The sequence below is a fragment of the Hemiscyllium ocellatum genome, chromosome 24 (assembly GCF_020745735.1).
Source record: "Hemiscyllium ocellatum isolate sHemOce1 chromosome 24, sHemOce1.pat.X.cur, whole genome shotgun sequence".
In the NCBI taxonomy this organism is placed as follows: Eukaryota; Metazoa; Chordata; class Chondrichthyes; order Orectolobiformes; family Hemiscylliidae; genus Hemiscyllium; species Hemiscyllium ocellatum.
Genome location: NC_083424.1, coordinates 50,844,943 through 50,865,026, shown reverse-complemented (window position 1 = coordinate 50,865,026; position 20,084 = coordinate 50,844,943). Strand labels below are relative to the sequence as shown.

Sequence of the window (20,084 nt, the reverse complement as noted above, 5' to 3'; positions counted from 1 at the left end):
TTGTGTGGGTCACTATCCCATGACTCAAGTCAGGACTGACTACTCTTCACTCACTCCTCAAAATGAGTTTCTGGTTATAATTTTAAGTCTCCTTCATGCTTACACTTTAATATCTGTTCACAGCTATTACTGTGGTAATGAAGTTTATCTTTTATTTCTTCTGTACCTCATTGCCACCAACTTTTACCTTTTATCCTTGTTACGACATGGGGTAAACCCTCCTGCTTACTTTTTTCCAGCAACACAGAAAAGATTTATCCTATTCAGTAATCTGTGAAAATTCAAGAGGTCAAGAGCTATAAAAGTAAAAATTAATAACTTTATTTCTTAAAGTATAACATAATAATTAACAACAATTTAGAACTCCTTCCTCTAACCTATCTTTTATCTTCCCTTCTATAATACTAGTCTGATTAAAACCCTCCGATTTAGATTTACCAAAAATTCAAATTTTCAAAACCAGCCAGCCATCGAATCTTCTATTTGGATCTTCTTGTCACCTTTTCTAATTCTTTGGGATTATGCTTCACAGGTCATGGATCAATAAAGGTACCTTTTAAGAGGTTTTTTTTGGGCAGTCTCTGCATGCTGGTGGTGTGGCAGTTCTCCTCCCAACTGTTCAATTTTCCCTGGCCTTGTACCTCCAGAGCATCAGATTGTGTCATTGGCTTTTAAGATTGTCAATATACTCATTTCAAATTTGATTGGAGGTTGGTATTTTGGGGTATAATTTAAACTGACTGTTAAAATTTGAATTTCTTGTCTCCAGGCAACCAGCTAATCGAATTGTTTGACCAAATGTTACATTATATTTTATTCAGAGCACTTGGTGCTGTCAGGTAGTTCTACTAGCTTTTAACTTTCTTAAACGTACAGTACACTCACATCTTCATAACTCCTTCCTCCTTAAAAGAAAGAACCATCATAATGAATAGATGGCTTCACTTTTTTTATTTTTCTAAACACATTACCCGAATATACAGATGACTAATCTAAGTTCACCTTAATTTCTTCCCATATAACTGTGTATATGTTTGTATATTGTTCATGACGTGCACATTAAAATGTTGTGAGGCCAGTACCAAATCAGTAATTCTTTTTCGATCGTGGAGTATTTTTTTAAGAGGATGTTAATCTTCTTTGAAAAGTAACCAACTAGCAGTTTAATCTCATCCTCATCTTCTTGTAGGAGTACAGCTCCAACTCCTCTGTCAGTAGCATCGATGGCAACTTTAAAAAGTTTTGAAAAGTTTGGTGCAGTTAAAACTGGTTTGATGGTTAATATTGATTTGAAATGGTCGAATGCCTCCTGGCATTGTTCTGTCCACTGAAACTTTGTGTTCTTCTTCAACAAATTGGTTAATGTGCCACGACACTGTTGAAGTTTGGAACAAACTTCTGATAGAATCTGCTGAATCCTAAGAATGGAAGCACCTCTTTCTTCAAGGTTGGTCGTGGGAATTCCTCGATGGCATTTGTCTTTGTGTCCCTTGGGGTCAACCTTCCATGACCGATGTTATGTCCCAAGAACATCATGTCTGCTTTCGCGAATTCAGTTTTATTTATTACCAGTTTTGCTTCTCGTAGTCGTTCAAAGAGCTCTGCCAACTGTACCATGTGATCTTTCCACGACTTACTAGAGATCACTACATCGTCCAAATACACTGCACAGTTTGTTAGCCCAGCCACAAGTCGGTTCATGAGTCTTTGGAATGTGGCCTGTGTTTTCCTTCCAAAGAGCATTGCTTTAAAGTGATATAGCCAATTTGGGGTTACAAACACAGAAATTTCTTTCACCATCTCTGATAAAGGTACCTGCCAGGAACCACACATTAAGTCCAACTTGGTGATGTAACTGGCTTGTCAGACTTTCTCAATACAGTACTCCAATCTAGGAATTGGATATGAGTCCAATTTTGTAACGGCACTGACCTTCCGATAATCCACGCAGAATCGTTGAGTCCCGTCCGGTTTGGGAACGAAGATGATTGGTGAACTCCATTCACTCTGACTTAGTTTGATGATGTTCTCGTCGAGCATGGTCTCCACCTTCTTCTGGACCTTAAAGATTAAGCCAATAGGGATGTTGTTTTATCGGAGCAGTATTCCCTATGTCTACTTGTACAATAGCATTAATCCTCTCCATCTGATTCTTCCATACCTCCCTATACAGCAATAACAAATCTTTCAGCTGTGCTCTATGCTCCTGAGACAGATTGCTTCCTAACCTATCACACTCCTCAAGGACTTCTTCATTTTTTAATCTATTTTGAGGCACATCAAATTCCACTTCATCTGGATTTGATTCCTGACTCTGCAGGGGAGTAACTAACATCTATTTCTCAGTTCTTTCTCTCTAGTAATAATATGGTTTCAACACGTTCACATGACATACCCAATACTTTTTTTTTCTATCTGGCATCATTACTAGACAGTTCACCTGACTCAAGTTTTTCTCAATTTGATAGGATCACTAAACTTGGCTTTGAAGGGATCGCCTATCACTAGTACAGTACTAACACTTTATTCCCTCGGGAAAATGTCAGAATCTCAGAGTTTTTATCTGCCACCTGCTTCATTCTATACTATACATTCTATACTATGCGCTCTTCAGGTGCTGTTTAGCTAACTCACCTACTCTATTTAATCTCTCCCTCACCTCTGATACATAATCTAAGTGTGAAATCTCCGACTTTGGTCCTGTCAATTTTTCTTTAATTAATTTCAAAGGGCCTCTCACTTCGTGACCGAGTATTAACTCAAAGGGAGTGAACTGAGTTGATTCATTTGGGGCATCTCCAATGGCAAACAATATGAATGGAATACCTTTTATCGGTAGTCCTGACAGTATGCTGTAAACTTGGTCTTCGAGTTTTGATGCCACCCTTCCAAAGTTCCCTGGCCTTCAGGATGATACGAGCTGAATTTAAAGTGCTGCATACCTAAGATTCCACAGCCTTGCTTTAAACTTTGACCCTTGGTCAGACTGATTCTCTCTTGGTAGCCCAAACCGTGTGAAGAGAGCTGCTAACTCCTCTACTATCCTTTTTGCCTTGATACTCCATAATGGAATTGCCTCTGGAAATTTGGTAAATACATCCAGTATGGTTAACAAGTACTGGTTCCCACTTTTAGTTCTCGAGAGAGGACATCAATTATAAAGCGTGTGAAAGGTTCTTCAAATGCAGGAATTGGCAACAAAGGTACTGGTTTTATTACTGCCTGTGGTTTACCTACCATTTACCATGTATGACACGTACAACAAATGTTAACCACATCCTTTTGCATTCCAAGCCATTAAAAATGTTTTTGTACCTTAGCCTGAGTTTTTCATACACCTAGGTGACTTCCTACAAGTAGTTCATGTGCTCCCTGTAACACCGCCTGTCCGTATGCTACCAGCAACACAATCTGATGCACGTCGGCCCATTTCTCCTCTGCACTGACCTGCCATGGTCTCCGTTTCCGTCTTAGGATTCTATCTTATAGATAATAACCCTTTAGAATATTCTCTGCCTCTTTTTTTGGAGTACGCATCCACATATAATCTTTTATTGTCTTGTCTCACTGTTGCAAGTCTCTTAGCCTTTCAGGAGTAGACTTCTGTCTGACCCTCTGCCTGTTCAGGTTTTTCCTGCACCAGTACGTCAAACAGGGTGTCTGCTAACTGAACCTCAACTCCTTCATCTTTCTCTTTACTTTTCGCTTCGTGCTGTGACTTATGATAGTGGGATCTGGTTACCACACAATCTGGGAAAATACCAGGATGTTTCTGTTTTAATCCCTCAGTGTCTTTGTCTTCCTTGGGCTTCTCCACAACAAGGGGTGTTACTCCCACCTTTTATCCTGCCAAATCATTCCCAAGAACAAACTGAATTCCTGGAATTGACACTCTGTCAATCACTCCCACTGTAACTTCCCCAGTCTTGAGTCGGTACTCCAACCTTATCTTACATAGGGGAATGTTAAATTTCTGTCCATCTATCCCACAAATTACCACACTCTTGGGTAATAGATCAGAAAGAGTGCATATTCGCTTGTCCCGTACTATACTTTATCTCTCAAAATTATAACTTCTTGTCCTTCTCCCTCTGTTCTTTCCAAGTAAAGTTTACCCACAGAGGTGAATTCTTTGTCGATATCAGGTACTAACTCCATACTCAGCCTGCTTAGGCTGTGCACTCTCCTGCAGCTTCTCGGCTCTTCTTGGGGTCTGCTTTACTACCTTCACTAATGCCACTGGTTTAGCTACGTTTACCATATCTCTTCCCACAGTGCCTTTCTTTAACAACCAGCACTGCGACTTTACATGTGCCACTTTACCACAGTGGAAACGGATCCTGTGGTAAATTCTTAGCAGTACTCTCTATTCTTTGTTTTGTAGTGTAGGAACTCCCCTTCTCTCAACTTCTAACCCTTGCAGAACAACATTCTGGCCAGAAGCTTATCTTAGGCACCAACGTGTTTTCAACTGTTAATTTTGCTGCCCTTCTCACTTCCTGAACTTTCTGTTCCTCCACATGAATTCTTACCATCTCTGGAAGTGAGTTTTTAAACTCCTCCAGCAGAATAATCTCTCGTAGAGCCTCAAGGGTCCTATCTATTTTCAAAGCTCGCACCCATTTTGACCCATAGTCAAAATGACTATGTCTAAATTCTTTTGAACTCAACTCAAGTCTGACCTGGTTCCTCCTTTTGTGTTTCTGAACCGCTGTCTATATGCTTCTGGTACCAATTCATAAGCACTTTAAAATAGCCTGTTTAACCTCTTCTTAATCTCTTTGACACCTCATCTGTCAGCACGGCAAATGCCTCATCAGCTCTGCCTACCAGTTGAGTCTGAACTAGCATTACCATAAATCCTTGGACTACTTCATCTGCCTTGCCAATTTTTCAAATGAAATAAAGAAGGCTTCAACATCTTTCTCATCAAATGTGGCAGAGTTGACATATTTATATATCTCACTACCTTCTCTTTTAACCTCCGTTCTGTTGACTTGACTTTGCTGACTCAATCGCAACTTCTCAGGTTCGAATTCTCTTTTTGTCTCTCCCTTTCTTCTCTCTCTTTGTTCAACCAAGAACCTTCTCTCCCTCTCTGTTTCCACTCTCTCTTTGCTTGTCTTCTAACTCCATTTTTTCCTCAATTGTCTGTTTCTCTGACACACCTAAGTGTCTGAGTAACTCCTTTACAAAGTCAGCTTTACTTTTGTCCTTGGTTAAACCCAAATCCAACGTATTTACTAATTCTATAAGTATGGCCTTTTTCTTTCCTTCTAAACTTTCTTGGCAAATTTGAGAATCATCATCAAATCCCAGAACCTCTTTTACAATTTTAAGTGCCATTTCTATCAGTTTTAATTTAATCAACCACAAGTCACCGAAATGAAACAAATTGTCTCACCTACGTTTTATTTAAAGATCAAGGACACTAACCTGTGTTTAAATCTGCTGGGATTTTTCACACTCCCCCAAATCTATTCAACTCTGTCTAAACCAGTTCAAATCCCAACAACAAGTCCCCAAAGCACCGGATTGTGTCATTGCCTTTTAAGATTGTCAATATGCTCAATTCAAACTTGATTGGAGGTTGGTATTTTGGGGTATAATTTAAACTGATAGGCCAAATTCAAATTTGTTTTTGTCTCCGGACAACCAGTTAATCGAATTGTTCGACCAAATGTTACTTTGTTTTCAGAGCACTTGGTGCTGTCAGGTAGTTCTACTAGCTTTTAACTTTCTTAAAGGTACAGTACACCCACATCTTCATAACAATCCTATCAATCGTTTTGTCAATAGATCTGTTCTGTTTTCCATCCTGCCACATCTTTCCTGTTGTCCTTTACTCCTTACTCCTCTCACCCTCAGCACACATTGAAAACCTTTTACTCCTCGACTTCTTTGTCAGTTCTGATCATTGGGCAACAATCTGAAGCGTTAAGGTTGTTTGTGTCTGCACTGATGTTACCTGACATGCATTTTCTGTTTTTATTACTGTTACTTGCCTTGGCTGTAATAGGACCTCATTCATTATTCCATTCTCAACCTGATCCATGTTGGGAGTAATCATCCTGTTATCAGTTATCCCCATCAGTTATCAAACCTGGCTGTCCCATAATCAACTAATCTATATTGCAGTTAATTTTCTTAAATAAGTTTCCAGCCTTCATTTATTATCACAGCTGACCTTCCCTGTTTATAAGATGCACCAATATCACTCAATGCTCTGTTGAAATATGCTATATGTTTAATGATGCAGTTGCACGAGGATTGATTATCTAATAACCTCTCCAGTACATAGTGGAACTGAGGATCAAATTACCAATGACAACCATTCTCATTGCAGAATGTTGTCAACTTTGCCTATTATTAGGGTTGATGTTCTCATTAAAGATCGTCTCTTCTATGAAAGTTGACAAACACTGTCCAGTGTTGACCATTCTTGTTACTAATCCATTTGTTTGAGATTTGACAGTCCCGTTACTGGTTTATTTTTGGATCTGGGCTTAAAGTTCTATTAGCAAACTGTCCATTTCTATAAGGCTGACCACTCCTGTAAGAATCTAGATTTTGGCAGAACTGACTGTCCGTTTACCGACGTGATCCACTTTGGAGAGCAACTGTTCCATTATTAATCCCCTATGCATACCAGGACTGGTGGTCTAACTATAGATCATACTTTGTTTAGAATGATCGGAACCCAGGTAATGGTATTCTAGTTGGATTGAACTTACAGATATTACTCCATCTGCTTCCAGAATACTTGGCATGGTTTTGAATTTTTAATATCATTCAAGTTGTAATGAAGAAGATATTAGTGTCTTGGTAACTTTCAATTGTCGTGCAGAAATAGACATTCTAATTTTCTGACGTCAATTGAAGTTCCTTTTGGGAGCTAAAAAACAAATAAATTGACTCTTGTTTAATTTTCACAGCAGTTGGCTTAACAGTTGTTGTGTAAGATTCACTCCAATTATTTGCTGAGTCACATTTATAAACAGTCCAGTGACATGTTAGTCTTGTAGATAACATCAGTAACAGTCAAAGCATTAGGTTGAATGGAAGTTAGAAAAACGATTAGAATTTTGATATTTGCCTCTTGATAAAATGGTAGAATAGGTGTTGTTTTATGAAGAGGCTCTAATGATGCACATTTGTTCTTATTTATACTGTTTTAAAGACTGATGATACGGTTTTTATCTGTATTCAAATTCCCTAACAAACCTGAGGGAGTTCTGTTTCAAGCCTCAAAGCTCAGCTCTCAGAACTTGAAATCAATGGATTTCTGAAATAAAAAAAGAACAAAACTTTCCATAACTATCCAAAAGGAAAAAAAATTACAAAGGAGGTGTTTTTTGGAATAAAATTGCTAATTTATAATTATCAAAGCAAAGACCTTGGCCAGCTTGTGGTATCTCTCTCTACTGAATTAGTTGTCCAGTAGTAATCAAAAACGGAATTGGACCAGTCACATACATAATCTCTGTAGCTTCAACAGCAGGTCAGAGGCTAGAAATTCTGTGGTGTGGAACTTACTTCGTCCTATCTCCCCAATGTCTATCCGTTATTTACCAGCCCAAGTCAAGATTGTGGTGGAATACTCTCCAGTGGCTTGGAGTTTCTTGGCTTAGAGAAACAGTCAAGTTTCTTAACACCATCCAGGGCAAAGCACCCCGCTTGACTGGCACTCCATCCACCAACTTCAACATTCACTGCCTTCACCATTGACAAACAGTGATAGCAGTATGCACCATCAACAAGATGCACTGTAGTAACTTGCCAAAGTTCCTTCAACAGCATCTTCAAAACGTGTGACCATTACTGCCTTGAGGGACAAGGGTGACAATAGCATGAGAACACTGTCAACTAGAAGGACACCTACAAGGTCACCACCAAATCACATACCATCCTGACTTCAAACTATATTGCTGTTCCTTCACTGTTGCTGGGTCAAAATCTTGAAATCTTTTTGACATCACTGTGGTTCAAAAAGCAGCTCACCACCACCCCAGGGTAGTTAAGGTTGGGCAATAAATGCTGGTGTTACAAATAGCGGCCACATACCATGAATGAATTAAAGGAAAAACCAGGTTTGTTTATCAATAGCTGCAACCCATTTTCATTGCAGGTACGCAGTGATCTTGGACACAAAGCTAAGAGAGTTGTTTCTTGTCAGAGCATCTACACCACCTCTTTTTCCAGAGGTAGGCAATGATCAGATTATGTTATACCTCAGGCCTCTTATCCCATTCACCATGGGATGATGTCCCAAAGTCAACCCTCACCAATTATAAATGGAGGTGGAGGCAGTGTTGGAACAGATTAGAAGGAAAACTCAGGAAAGGCAACCAGAGTGAGTTCTCTGAAAGAAACAAAGCACATGAAATTGAATATCCAAAGAAGTAGTTTAGATCTTATCTAATCTAACTATAAGACATAGGTATATTGCTGATTGTAAATACTATTATACAAGGCAATGAAAGTACAGTGTTAGTTTGAAGTCTAAACCTGGAGGAAGTTGTTGTTTTGCCTTCTGTATAACCAGTCTTGAATCTAAACACACAGTTTGGCATCCAACCATTGAGAAAAGATCTTAGCTGTGAGTTTCTCCCAGTGGTGAAATGGTAGAGGTTGTAAGTTGACTCCACTCAAGGTTTTATCTGAGTCTTGACTTGGAACTGTTTTACTGAAACTATGTTTACCTATTCTTCACACTTAGGGACGGATGCCAGTATCCCTGTCCATATCAACAACATCTGTCAACGTAACTATGTCACTGTGGAGAGTGGCCGGAGACTGAAGCCTACAAACCTTGGCATTGTCCTTGTTCATGGATATTACAAAATCGGTAAAGTTGAAATTGAAGGAAATAAAGTATAACACCCTATATTTAACATTCAGCAATACTGTAAAACTTGCCCTATTATGTATTTATACATAGTTTGTAAATATGATATAATAACCTTACTTTCCCAGTTTCTTTCTTTCTGGATGAATGTCATCTTCCCACAATGTGTACTCCCTAACATGGTAAAGGAGTTACATCAACAGGCAATTTAAATAATCACACAGATTGTATCAATCCGATGTTCAATGGTTCGAAGAAGTTTTAATGCCACCTCTCAGGATAACTAAGGATGGACAATAAATGCGGCACAATCTGTTTTGCTGTATTGAAATTATAACCATCCATTGGGTACTCAGCCACGTAATTAGATCTGATTGTGCTGGATCAGTATTAATAGTTGGAATTCATTTGGAAAGTACCTCTCTTTGCACTGTGTGACTACTGTTGTTCAGTAGTTTTGTATTTAATATTTCAAAAATTGAGATGTATTAATTATATATAACTAGCTACCAAGGAAGAGAAATACTGACATTTGATTGTGATTTTTGACTTGGTCTTGGTCAAAATGCTTAAAACATTACTACATTACAACAAAAATTTTTCAATGTAAGATTAAAAAGAGAATATAAACTATTTCAATATGAATGTATATTTCATATTGAAAATATATTTCACCAGCTAAAGCAAGGTCAGTAATAGGGGTGCGGTACAACACCCCTTGAGTTTGTTTAACAAGAAGCTTGCACAATGGTGTTGTGTTCCAGGATCACGTGAGGTGACAGTGTTTGTCCACAAATGTAGGCCATGCATCAACAGGTAATCACTGAACATAGCCAAAGCTACACCTTGAGAGAGCATTAGAGGCTAAAGACAACTTGAACATTCACTATGGACCACATTAGGCATTTTACTGACAGAGGTGTGCTAGCTATGAACAAGGAATGACACCTTGCCTAGAAGTGAGAAGGTTCACTGTTAATCTGCTTCTGAAACACTGACCGTTTTAGAGGTAGCTGGAAACTACACAAGAGCAGCTCCTATACATTAACTCACTTACTTAGTTCAATTCCTTTGAAATTAAGCAACCTTTTTTCATCTTCTTGTTTGTTTTCCCAATGAAAGTATAGGAAAAATCCTATAACAATCTCATGAACTGATCACACAGGTCTCTTTTAGCAGCTATCATGGAGTTGCACTCTGATGACATGAAGAAATGGTTAATATGCACGTGTACATAACTATGTGTATAGTGGTTATGTTGCTAAGCCACAATTCCAGAAAATCTATTAAATCTACGAAAAGTTGAATTCCATAATTATAACCATGAAACCGTTGGGTTGTCATATAGAGCCAACTTATGCATTCATTTCCTTTAGGGAAGGATATCTTCCTTACCTGGTATTACCTGCACACCAACATGGTTGACTCTTAACTTCTCTTCAGAATTGCTTCGCAACCCATTCAGTTGTAGCAAACTACTACACTGCAGTTATTGAAGAAAACAGCCTGTCACCATCTTACCCGGGCAACTATGGATAGCCAGGAATGGTATTGCTAAGAATGAATAATAACAATAAACACACCTTCCATTAGTTTCCTGTATCCTTTGCAATTTGTGACCCCTTTGGACTCTGTTCATCCTGAGTGCAATGCATTGTAAAATCTCTGTCCATAATTCCAACTCTGTCAAATCAATGAGCATCTTGTGGGCTGGAAGATGGCAGAGAATTACTTGAATGAGAGGGGAGGGTGGGGTGGGGAGTGTTGGTGGGGTGCAGCAGCAGCTATTAATCAGTTGCATGAATCTTTGTGATCCTAGCTGGTAATTTGCATGATCTCTTTATGTTTTGACAGACCAGGAGCTTGTCCTTCCCACCATCCGCAGTGCTGTTGAAAAACAGTTAAGTCTCATTGCTGCAGGCAAAGCTGATTTTCCACCAGTCCTAGAGCATGCCTTAAATATCTTCAAGAGAAAATTCCATTATTTTGTGGACTCCATAGCTGGTACAGCTGATTTTTATAATGTTTTGATTTGTAATGCTTTCTTTCGTGACAAACGCCTTTGACTAATTGTTACGCTGTTCAACTATTTGGTCACAAGAATGGACATGGCGCCTAAATTCCCCATTCTGCGCTTGTGTCAACTGTGCTGCGGCAACGCCTTGTGAAATTTAGCCTGTGATCTGAACTGTTAAACATATGTTAATCAGTAGATTTGTACTACTAAGAATCTTGCATTTCATAAAATCATTTGTGACATAGGCCATTCATCCCACCAAATTGATTCTGACTCCCATGGATCATTGTCAGTCCCGCTACCTTGTTCAATCCACACAGTCCTGCAAGTTTATTTCTATCACGTTTCCATCCGATTTCTTTTTCAAATCTTTGTTTGTTTCCACATCCATCACCCTCACGATCAGCAAGTTCCAGGTCATCGTCACTTGTTGCATTACATTCTCCCTGTGTCGCTTGCTCAAAATCTTAAACATACATATCTAGTTCTTGTGAAAACAACTGATGAGAAGAAGTTTCCCCTTCTACGTTGTCTGTTCATTATCATCTACATTTCCACTAAATCTTACCACCTCGGTTTCCTCTGTTCCAAGGAGAACAGTTTATAGGTCTATATTTTAAAATAGTTCATGTTTTTGTAGAAATCTATTTATAATTAGAGCAGCATTAGTAAAAGGCTGTAATTACCTTATGAAACAACAGCTAATTTGGTAGAAGGTTTAATCACAATAGTTTCATCAAGAATCTAGCATGAAGAATTCATCAAAATGAGCATTGTTATCAGTTCCAACTGTGCTTGTATTCTGAATCCTCCTAAGACTGTGAACATTTCAGTGTGCGTGAACTGATTTTCAATGTTGAGAAAAATCTATAACTGCCATTTCACCCAGTACATCGTATACTGCCAGGAAATTCACTTCTATGGTTTTTATCTCCATGTACACATTAGACTGGGAGACACTATGCCCAGTCGTTCCAACAGCACTCCACCTTTTCTTATCAACCACTGATGGAAATACTTTCAAATATCTTGAATAAGAGGATTAATTCATCAGAGCTCCCATGCAAAACTGGAAAAATATGTATTTGTTTAGGTTTTGATTATATAAGATGTTGAAATTATTTCTGATCCATTGAGAAGAAGTCATTTTAAGCCAACACACAATTTTCGTTCCATTGTAACTTTAGGGTCAGATTTCTTGCCAATATCTTTACAGGATTAAGGCACTTGTCTCCACGGTGTTTAGTTCAAAATTGTTAGTTAGCTGTGGCTAAGTTACTCGCATTCTCACTTTTGAGAGATAAGGTTTGGGATTCAGTTCCCATTCCAGGGGCTTGACAACAAAAATCCAAGTTGATGCACCTCTGAAATCCTGAGGAAGTTTGTCTTTCAGATAAAATGTTAAACTGAGCCCATGTATGCTCACTTGGAAAGTAAAAAATACCATTTCTTCAAATAAAGATAGGAGGGGAGAGAATTTCCAGGATTCTGGCTGATATTTATCCCTCCAAACATTTCACAGGATTTTGCTATGCACAGCTCAGTTGCTCCATTTCCTATATTATGGTAGTGACCAAATATCAAAAAGTATGAAATTGGCTGTAATTTACTTTTGAACATCCTGAGGTCCAATATCCTATGCTTTTGCTCAACAGGTGCCCTGAGTTGGAGCAGACTGCGCCTCCACATGGACTGTTCTTTCTCAGTGGTGTACTGCTGGTGGGTTCTATTTCAATGATGTGTTCTGTTGAGAGCACAAAACATTAAATTTTTCCTCTTCATTTGCTTATTTCGATCTTTGGAACTAGTTGAATTTATGCAATTTGGCAATCTCTCAGAGGTATTGAGGCCACTTATCATGTCCAGTCATTCCCTTTACCGAGATGAGTTGCCACAGCACAAGCCTGAGCTTGCATTGGTACTAAATTGGGCCATGTGTTCACACACCAGATCATTGGTAGATCTTTGGAGTACTTTATGAGGAGTTCCTTTTTATTTTTAGCAGGATTATGACAAGTGGCAATGAATTGGCTATTCTTGGCTCACAGCAAACATGTTTGTACGCGAATACTTTTGTCTTATTAGATTGCAACGCTGTACAAAATCAATAATTTGCATCCAAAAGTTGAAAAATTTCTGCCTGTATCCTGCAGTGATGCATTCTTTTTTCACTGGGCACATATATGTCCAAAATGTATTTTTCTTTGTCAACGAGATACAATGATTGCCATTGGATGAAGTTTGAACATCAGTGGAAATGTGAAAGACTGTTCAAAAATCATAAGAAAATTACTTTTCAGCCTTTGGCGCCCTCTTGTGGATACCTTGCTCAGTTTATTCTGTTTCCCTTCAGGTATGGATGAATTAATGGAGGTGTCATTTTCTCCAATTGCTGAGACAGGGAAGCCTCTGTCCCGCTGTGGCAGATGTCATCGATTCATGAAGTACATTCAGGTTAGAGAATTCAATGTATCATTGCAAGGAGATGAAGAGTTCGTTGATTTCAAATAGACATGAATTTAGTTGTCAGAAGTGTGGTGCTGGAAAAGAGCAACTGGTCACGCAGCATTCGAGGAGCTGATGGAGAGCTTATGCTCAAAACTTTGAGTCACCTGCTTCTTAGATGCTGCCTGTCTGGCTGTGCTTTTCCAGCTCCACACGTTTTAACTTTGATCTCCAGCAAATCGTCACTTTCTCTTTTGGATTTAGTTGTGGCTTTCAAAAAGGGAGTTGGATTAAATACTTTGAGGAGAAAAAAAATCAGAGATATTAAGAAATATCATTGGAATGGAAATAGGTGGATTGGTCTTTAAAAGAACCAGCTTAAATTTGATGGACTGAATGGTCCCTCTTTGTGCTATATTTTCATCTGATTATTTTCACTCTAATCAATATGCCGTCTTTAGGAACCAAGAAATTCAATGGTTATACCCTTATAAGAAGAAATTCTAGGAACAATAAATTCAGGGTTGTGCTTGGAACATAAATTTATAATATCCTCAGAAACTGAAGCAGTCCATGTTAAAACGCAACAAGATCTGAACAGTATCCAAGCTTGGACTGACAACTGGCAAGTAACATCCAAGCCACATAAATACCAGGCAATGAACCCTCCAATAAGAGACATTCCATGATGTTACCATCACTGATTTCCCCTATTGTGGACACCATCAGGATTATCATTGATCAGAAGCTCAAGTGAACTTCTGATTAATACTCTGGTTACAAATGCAGGTCAGTAGCTAGGAAAACTGTGGTAAGTAACTCACCACCTTACTTCCTAAAGCCTGTCTACCATCCAAAAGGCACAAATCAGAAGTCTGATGGAATACTCTCCACTTGCCTGTATGGATGTAGCTCCAGCAATGCTCAAGAAACTTGACACCATTCAGGGCAAATCAGCCCACTTGTTTGGCACCACATCCATTAGCATCCACTTTCTCCACCGTCAATGCTCAGCAGCAATGTGTACTATCTACAAGATGCACTGCAGAAATTCACCAAATATCAGCAAAAGGTCAAATACAGCATCTTCCGAAATGCATGACCACTCCCATTTAGAAGGACAAGGACACCAGATATACTAGAACAGCACCATCCCTCCAAGCCACTCGTCATTCTGACTTGGAAATAAAGTGCTGTTCCTTCACCACCTGGATCAAAATCCTGGAGTTTCCTCCCTAAGGGGATTGTAGGTCTACCTATAGCACATGGGCTGCAGCGGGTTCAAGAAGGCAGCTAACTGCTGTTTCAAGGACAACTAGGGAAGAGCAACAAATGCTGGCCAGCTAGCAATACTATAGCCAATGAGTGAGGTTTAAAAGAAAATCATGTATTGATGCATCCTAGCTACTGGTTTACCCCATTTGGAGTTATTAGGTGAAGAACCTTAACCTATCAATCCTTTTCTGATATCTTTGGCCAAGTATTTCTGGGATCATGCTAATAAATATTTTCTGCATCCTCTCCAGTACCCATTCCCTTTTTTAATATAATGACCAGAACTGCACGTAGGAGGAGAAAGTGAGGTCTGCAGATGCTGGAGATCAGAGCTGAAAATGTGTTGCTGGAAAAGCGCAGCAGGTCAGGCAGCATCCAAGGAACAGGAAATTCGACGTTTTGGGCATAAGCCCTTCCTGATGAAGGGCTTATGCCCGAAACGTCGAATTTCCTGTTCCTTGGATGCTGCCTGACCTGCTGCGTTTTTCCAGCAACACATTTTCAGAACTGCACGTACCACAGTCAGTTCTATGATAATGCAGTACATCCATTTTTGAGCAATCCCATGTTATAAGAAAGTCATGTAATAGCAGCACTATTTAAACTATTGGGGATGGAATCACGTTGTAGCCAATACAAGCTTTAGAACTTCGTGCTTCAGAAACAATGTCCCCAGTTCATCAATCATGTTATGATGAATTCATATTAATGAAATGCACATTATAGCAGAATGACTGTATTTTTAAATGTAGTCTACACAAGTTTTGACACAGCTTTGGTTTAATTTCCCTACTTTACAATTCTATTCCTTGAAATTATACATAGTGATTCGTTTGTTATTTTTTTAAGTGCCCTTTCTTCACCTATTGCATAACTTCTAATGATTGATGTATTTGTAACCTGAAGTCCATTTTTTTCTATAGTTAGCAGATCTGTTGGTGTCCTGGGTTACATCATATAGTTACTAGATCTGCTGATCATTGTCCAAGGTTTAATTTCCTAGTTAGGTTTGTGAATGGATATCTAAGGTACTAGTTTTAGTTCCATAGTTCAGTTACAAATGGAAGTTCACTCACTATCAACAAGTGTATCAATGAGAATTCAGGACTCTGAATTTAGCACTGTGCAGTTTGTTAGTCTTTGTAAAGTAGTCTTTGGACCAAAGCATGTAATCCCAGAAGTAGAGTATTCTCAGCCTGCTTTGTGATAACCTTAATAGTTATTAGTATTGTGAATGTTTCATTGTTCTCTCCAGGCTAAACCCAGTCGGATGCACTGTTCCCATTGTGATGATACCTACAGCTTACCCCAGAATGGGACCATCAAACTGTATAAAGAGCTCCGCTGTCCCCTTGATGAGTTTGAACTGGTTCTCTGGTCATCTGGTTCCAAGGGAAAGAGTTATCCACTGTGTCCATATTGCTACAATCACCCACCATTCCGTGATATGAGGAAAGGTAAGGTCTGTCAAAAACAATGCCAACTCCAAACAGTGGTTCTTCTTTTTCTTTGAATGAGTTTGCCGCAAATAAAGTCATCCTGATCCACTATGTCTGTTTTTTTTATATTTTTCCCCTCTTTCCTGAGCATGCTAAATCTGCTGGGTAGTTTTATCCAGCCAAGTTGTCATTGTCAATGGGAGAGCCTAGTCACTGAGTATTAATGGACTATTTGACATTCTGAAGATCATAATATTTCCCCAAGTAGACTAGCTACTAGGAATTAATTGATCAATTCTAGGACCTTTGATTCTAATGGCTCAGTGCCACATACTGAAAAAGGCACATCCACACTTACTGAATCATAGAATCCCTACAGTGTGGAAACAAGCCATTTGGCTCAACAAGTCCACATCAGCCCTCCAAAGAGTGACCTTCCAAAGAGTAACCCACCAAGACCCATTCCCCTACCCAATTGCCCGCCATTTACCCCTGACAAATGCCTAAATAACCTACACATCCCTGAACACTACAGGTAATTTAGCATGGCCAATTCACATAACCTGCACATCTTTGAATAAGACGCACCTGTTATGCAAGCGTCGACTTCTAACCAAATCCTGGGATATGGTCATAGCCACAGCTTAATCCACTATTTTCTCTGGTCATTTACCTGACAAAGAACTACTTATTGTGCACCTGTTGTCTCCTCTAAGCATTAATGCACAGTCAGCAGTTCAGTTGTTTTTATTGATTAATTTGGATTCTGGCTGGAGGTCAGAGTATAGGCAACTGGAAAATCTAAGGGAGTAAAGGATGAAGTAATTTGGGAAGAGTACAGGCTTTAAAGAACAGAAAATTGTGCATGAAAGGGAAAGACAGTAAGAATTTAAGAGAATTCTATTTGCAAATAACTAGATTAATGTAATTTGAATTGGGATAGAAAATATAGTCTGTATAATTTGTGATTTTTTAAAATATATCTTTGCTCATTAATGCAATTTCTTGCAGGTTTTCAGAGTTTAACATTCCGTCTCCCTGTTGCCCATTTGTTTTCGGTACATCCCCAAACACATCTTTACCTGTGGGTTCATGGTCACATAACACATTAGTGATTACCTTCCCACCAACGGTCCCTCTAAGCCATGTGACCGCTGGGAGGTTCCACACATGCCAATTGGTGTGCTGACACATTGGCTTCCACTTGAAGAAGCCATTGTCATCCACAGAGATCCGCACAGTAGAAAAAAAATTAATAAAGACAATATTGCTTCCTATCCCCTTTTACATTCAAAACAACTGCTACACTTGCATTAAGACATGGTAACGAAAGCTCTGAGCTCCCTCTGCTTCAGGTTAATGCTTCAAGACATTGTGTCACTAGGCAACAGAGTCAACATTGGTATCCATGTGTTATTCATCTCTAGCTATACTTTACCTCATTAATAAATAAATTTTAAATCGGGACAGCAGGATTTCTTAATATTAGCACTTTAAGATTCATATACATTATTGGAATGTGGGTAACACATTTATAAACCAATATATTTCATCCCAAATGTATAATTCTAAGAGCCCATAAGAATCATGAAGACTTTAACAACTTGGTCACTCATAATGAATGGTGTGCATCATTCTAATGAGCAAAGTTTGAATCCTAGGCGTTCTCTAATCCGTGTTCAAGACCAGATAAAATAGACATAAATGTTACTGAGATATAAAAGGAGTACTTTGTGACAGGATTGTTCTTCTTTTTCCTTAGGAATGGGTTGTAATGAGTGTACCCATCCAACATGTCAGCATTCATTAAGTCTGCTGGGGATCGTCCAGTGCGTAGAATGTGAGAGTGGGGTGTTGGTCTTTGACCCCACCTCAGGCCCCAAGTGGAAGATGGCTTGTAACAAATGCAACGTGGTGGTGCACTTTTTTGAAAACGCCCACAGAGTGAAGGTGTCATCTGAAACCTGTGATGTATGCGAGGCTGCAGTTGTTGATGTGGATTTCAACAAGGCAAAATCACCATTGCCTGGTGAAGCAACACAGCATTCGGGATGTGTCTTCTGTGATCCGGTGTTTCAGAATCTCGTTGAGCTTCAGTATGCCAAAATGAAGCATCCAATGCACAGGGGCGGAGGGGGCCAGAGTCGAAGACGAGGACGGGGGAGGGGCAGAGGACGTAGACCACCAGGCAGGAACAATCCAAAGAAACCCAAAGACAAAATGGCAGCACTAGCTGCTTATTTTGTGTAAGAGTCAGTAGTCTTGATTAGTCCATGTACAGAGGCAATTTCACTGAATTTGTGGTCAGTTTTGTCTCTTGTGCCATTTTGTTTCATTTTCTTATTTTAACTGATTTGGATGAGCTTCCCTAATGGCTGAACTGGAAAGTACATGACCCAGTGCAGAACTGGGCTGAACCCTTTCAGTCCCAGCTTAGCTGTCATCACCAAGGGCACGAACAGGCATGAGAGCTTCCTTTAATTCGCTTGGGTTAGGAAGGGAATTGGTTTGAAGGTTCTTGTTCTTGAATACTGTCCAGATGCTCGTTCTGCATAGTACATTTATGTGACTGTCAGATTGACAATGGCTGTGGTGCCTTTCAAACTTGAATATGCTGCCAACATTAACCATCTCATTCATTAATGCAGAGTAACCACACAGTTACGTTAGAGATTTTTTTTTTAAATGATGAAGTTACCAAGTTAAATTTCTGCATTATGCAGGAAATAATTATCCAGCCATGGACAAATATTTTATAAAGAATGTAGTGAAAACAATGAGCAATGAGATTGGTCAACCTTGCTGATTCACCGTACAATTGATGCCTAACCTGGCTATTTGACACAAAGCTGGCATTATTTCCAAAAGGTGAACACTGGAGAAGAGGCACAACTGAAACCAATTCTCAAAAATCAAAAAGTCTAAACTTTTCTCAGCAATATTTATAAGTAAGGAAACTCTTGTATTTATATAGTGCCTTATAACATCTCGCAGAAACATCTTAATGATTTCACACACAATGAATTACTTGAAGTACATGAATGCTGGAAATCTGAAATCAAGACAGCAGATCAACTTGCATCTAAAAGAGAGATTAAATATTCCAATTAATGTGAACATACCTTTTGTTCATCTGCATCAGTTGAGCTGCTATGACTTTCCAGCTCTTTCTAGTTTTATGAATATTCAGACTGTTTTGTTTTCCTAACTGTTGTTTCAGTTAATAGTTAGGATATGGCAGAAATTCAAAATCACTTTTACTTTGAGGTTGTCTGTCATATTTATGACCTCTTTCAAACCCCTCTGCCTGTTCTCAAGGGAATGTCCCGATGATTGGTATTCAATCAATCATAAGGAAACCTCTGACAAGATCAAAAATATCATGGAGCTCTTAGTAAGCTGAAAACATTTACATTTGATTCTATCCTTAGTCTTCCAGTTAAAATGTAGGGTGTGTTGTGTCCAAGTTATTTTCACTGTTTTTGGTTTTACCTGCCAGTTTTAAAATTAAAAATTATAATATTCAGTATAACACTGCCTTTTGAAACATGGAAAACTGCCAGAGGGAAGGATATCTGATTTCTGTACTAATGACAACTAGAACTAAGCAAAGATCTCAGAATATCAGTGTAGAAAAGCTGAGATCTACTGAAGAATCATAATGATACAAAATCTGATGCATGATATTAAAAAGGCACTTGTTACTGTGAGTATGTGTATATCTGAAGAATTACATAACACTTTGTTATACCCTTCAGTTATTCAAATAAACATACTGATTTATCTGTAGTAATTATTTTAAAATTATCTTTATCCTCAGCTTGACCTGAGTCAGCTGAGTTGGATAGTTGAGGTTTCCTCATCTGTGCTCATCTTTGACCTGTTGGGTTGAACTGAGAAGGCCTTGCTGTATAGTTACTTGAGTTACTGAGGCAATTTAACATTTTCATTTGTTCATGTAATGTGGATGTTGCTGGCTGCCTTCATCCTTCTAGGTGACAGAGGTCACAAATTTGCAAAATGATGTTGAAGGTGTCTTGGTGAGTTATTGCAGTGCATC

At 38.8% G+C, this 20,084-nt stretch overlaps 1 protein-coding gene across 1 annotated transcript in view; it reads left to right on the top strand.

Annotated features, from left to right (window-relative positions):
- Nucleotides 1-19,744, top strand: part of top3b (DNA topoisomerase III beta) — a 73,104-nt gene extending 53,360 nt beyond the window's left edge. The window contains exons 13-17 of the mRNA XM_060844078.1: nt 8,720-8,848; nt 10,703-10,852; nt 13,219-13,319; nt 15,841-16,042; nt 17,787-19,744. Of these exons, the coding sequence (XP_060700061.1) occupies nt 8,720-8,848; nt 10,703-10,852; nt 13,219-13,319; nt 15,841-16,042; nt 17,787-18,274 (1,070 nt within the window). The 3' untranslated portion in view covers nt 18,275-19,744. The remainder of the gene's footprint in view (nt 1-8,719; nt 8,849-10,702; nt 10,853-13,218; nt 13,320-15,840; nt 16,043-17,786) is intronic.
- Nucleotides 19,745-20,084: the final 340 nt, after the last annotated feature.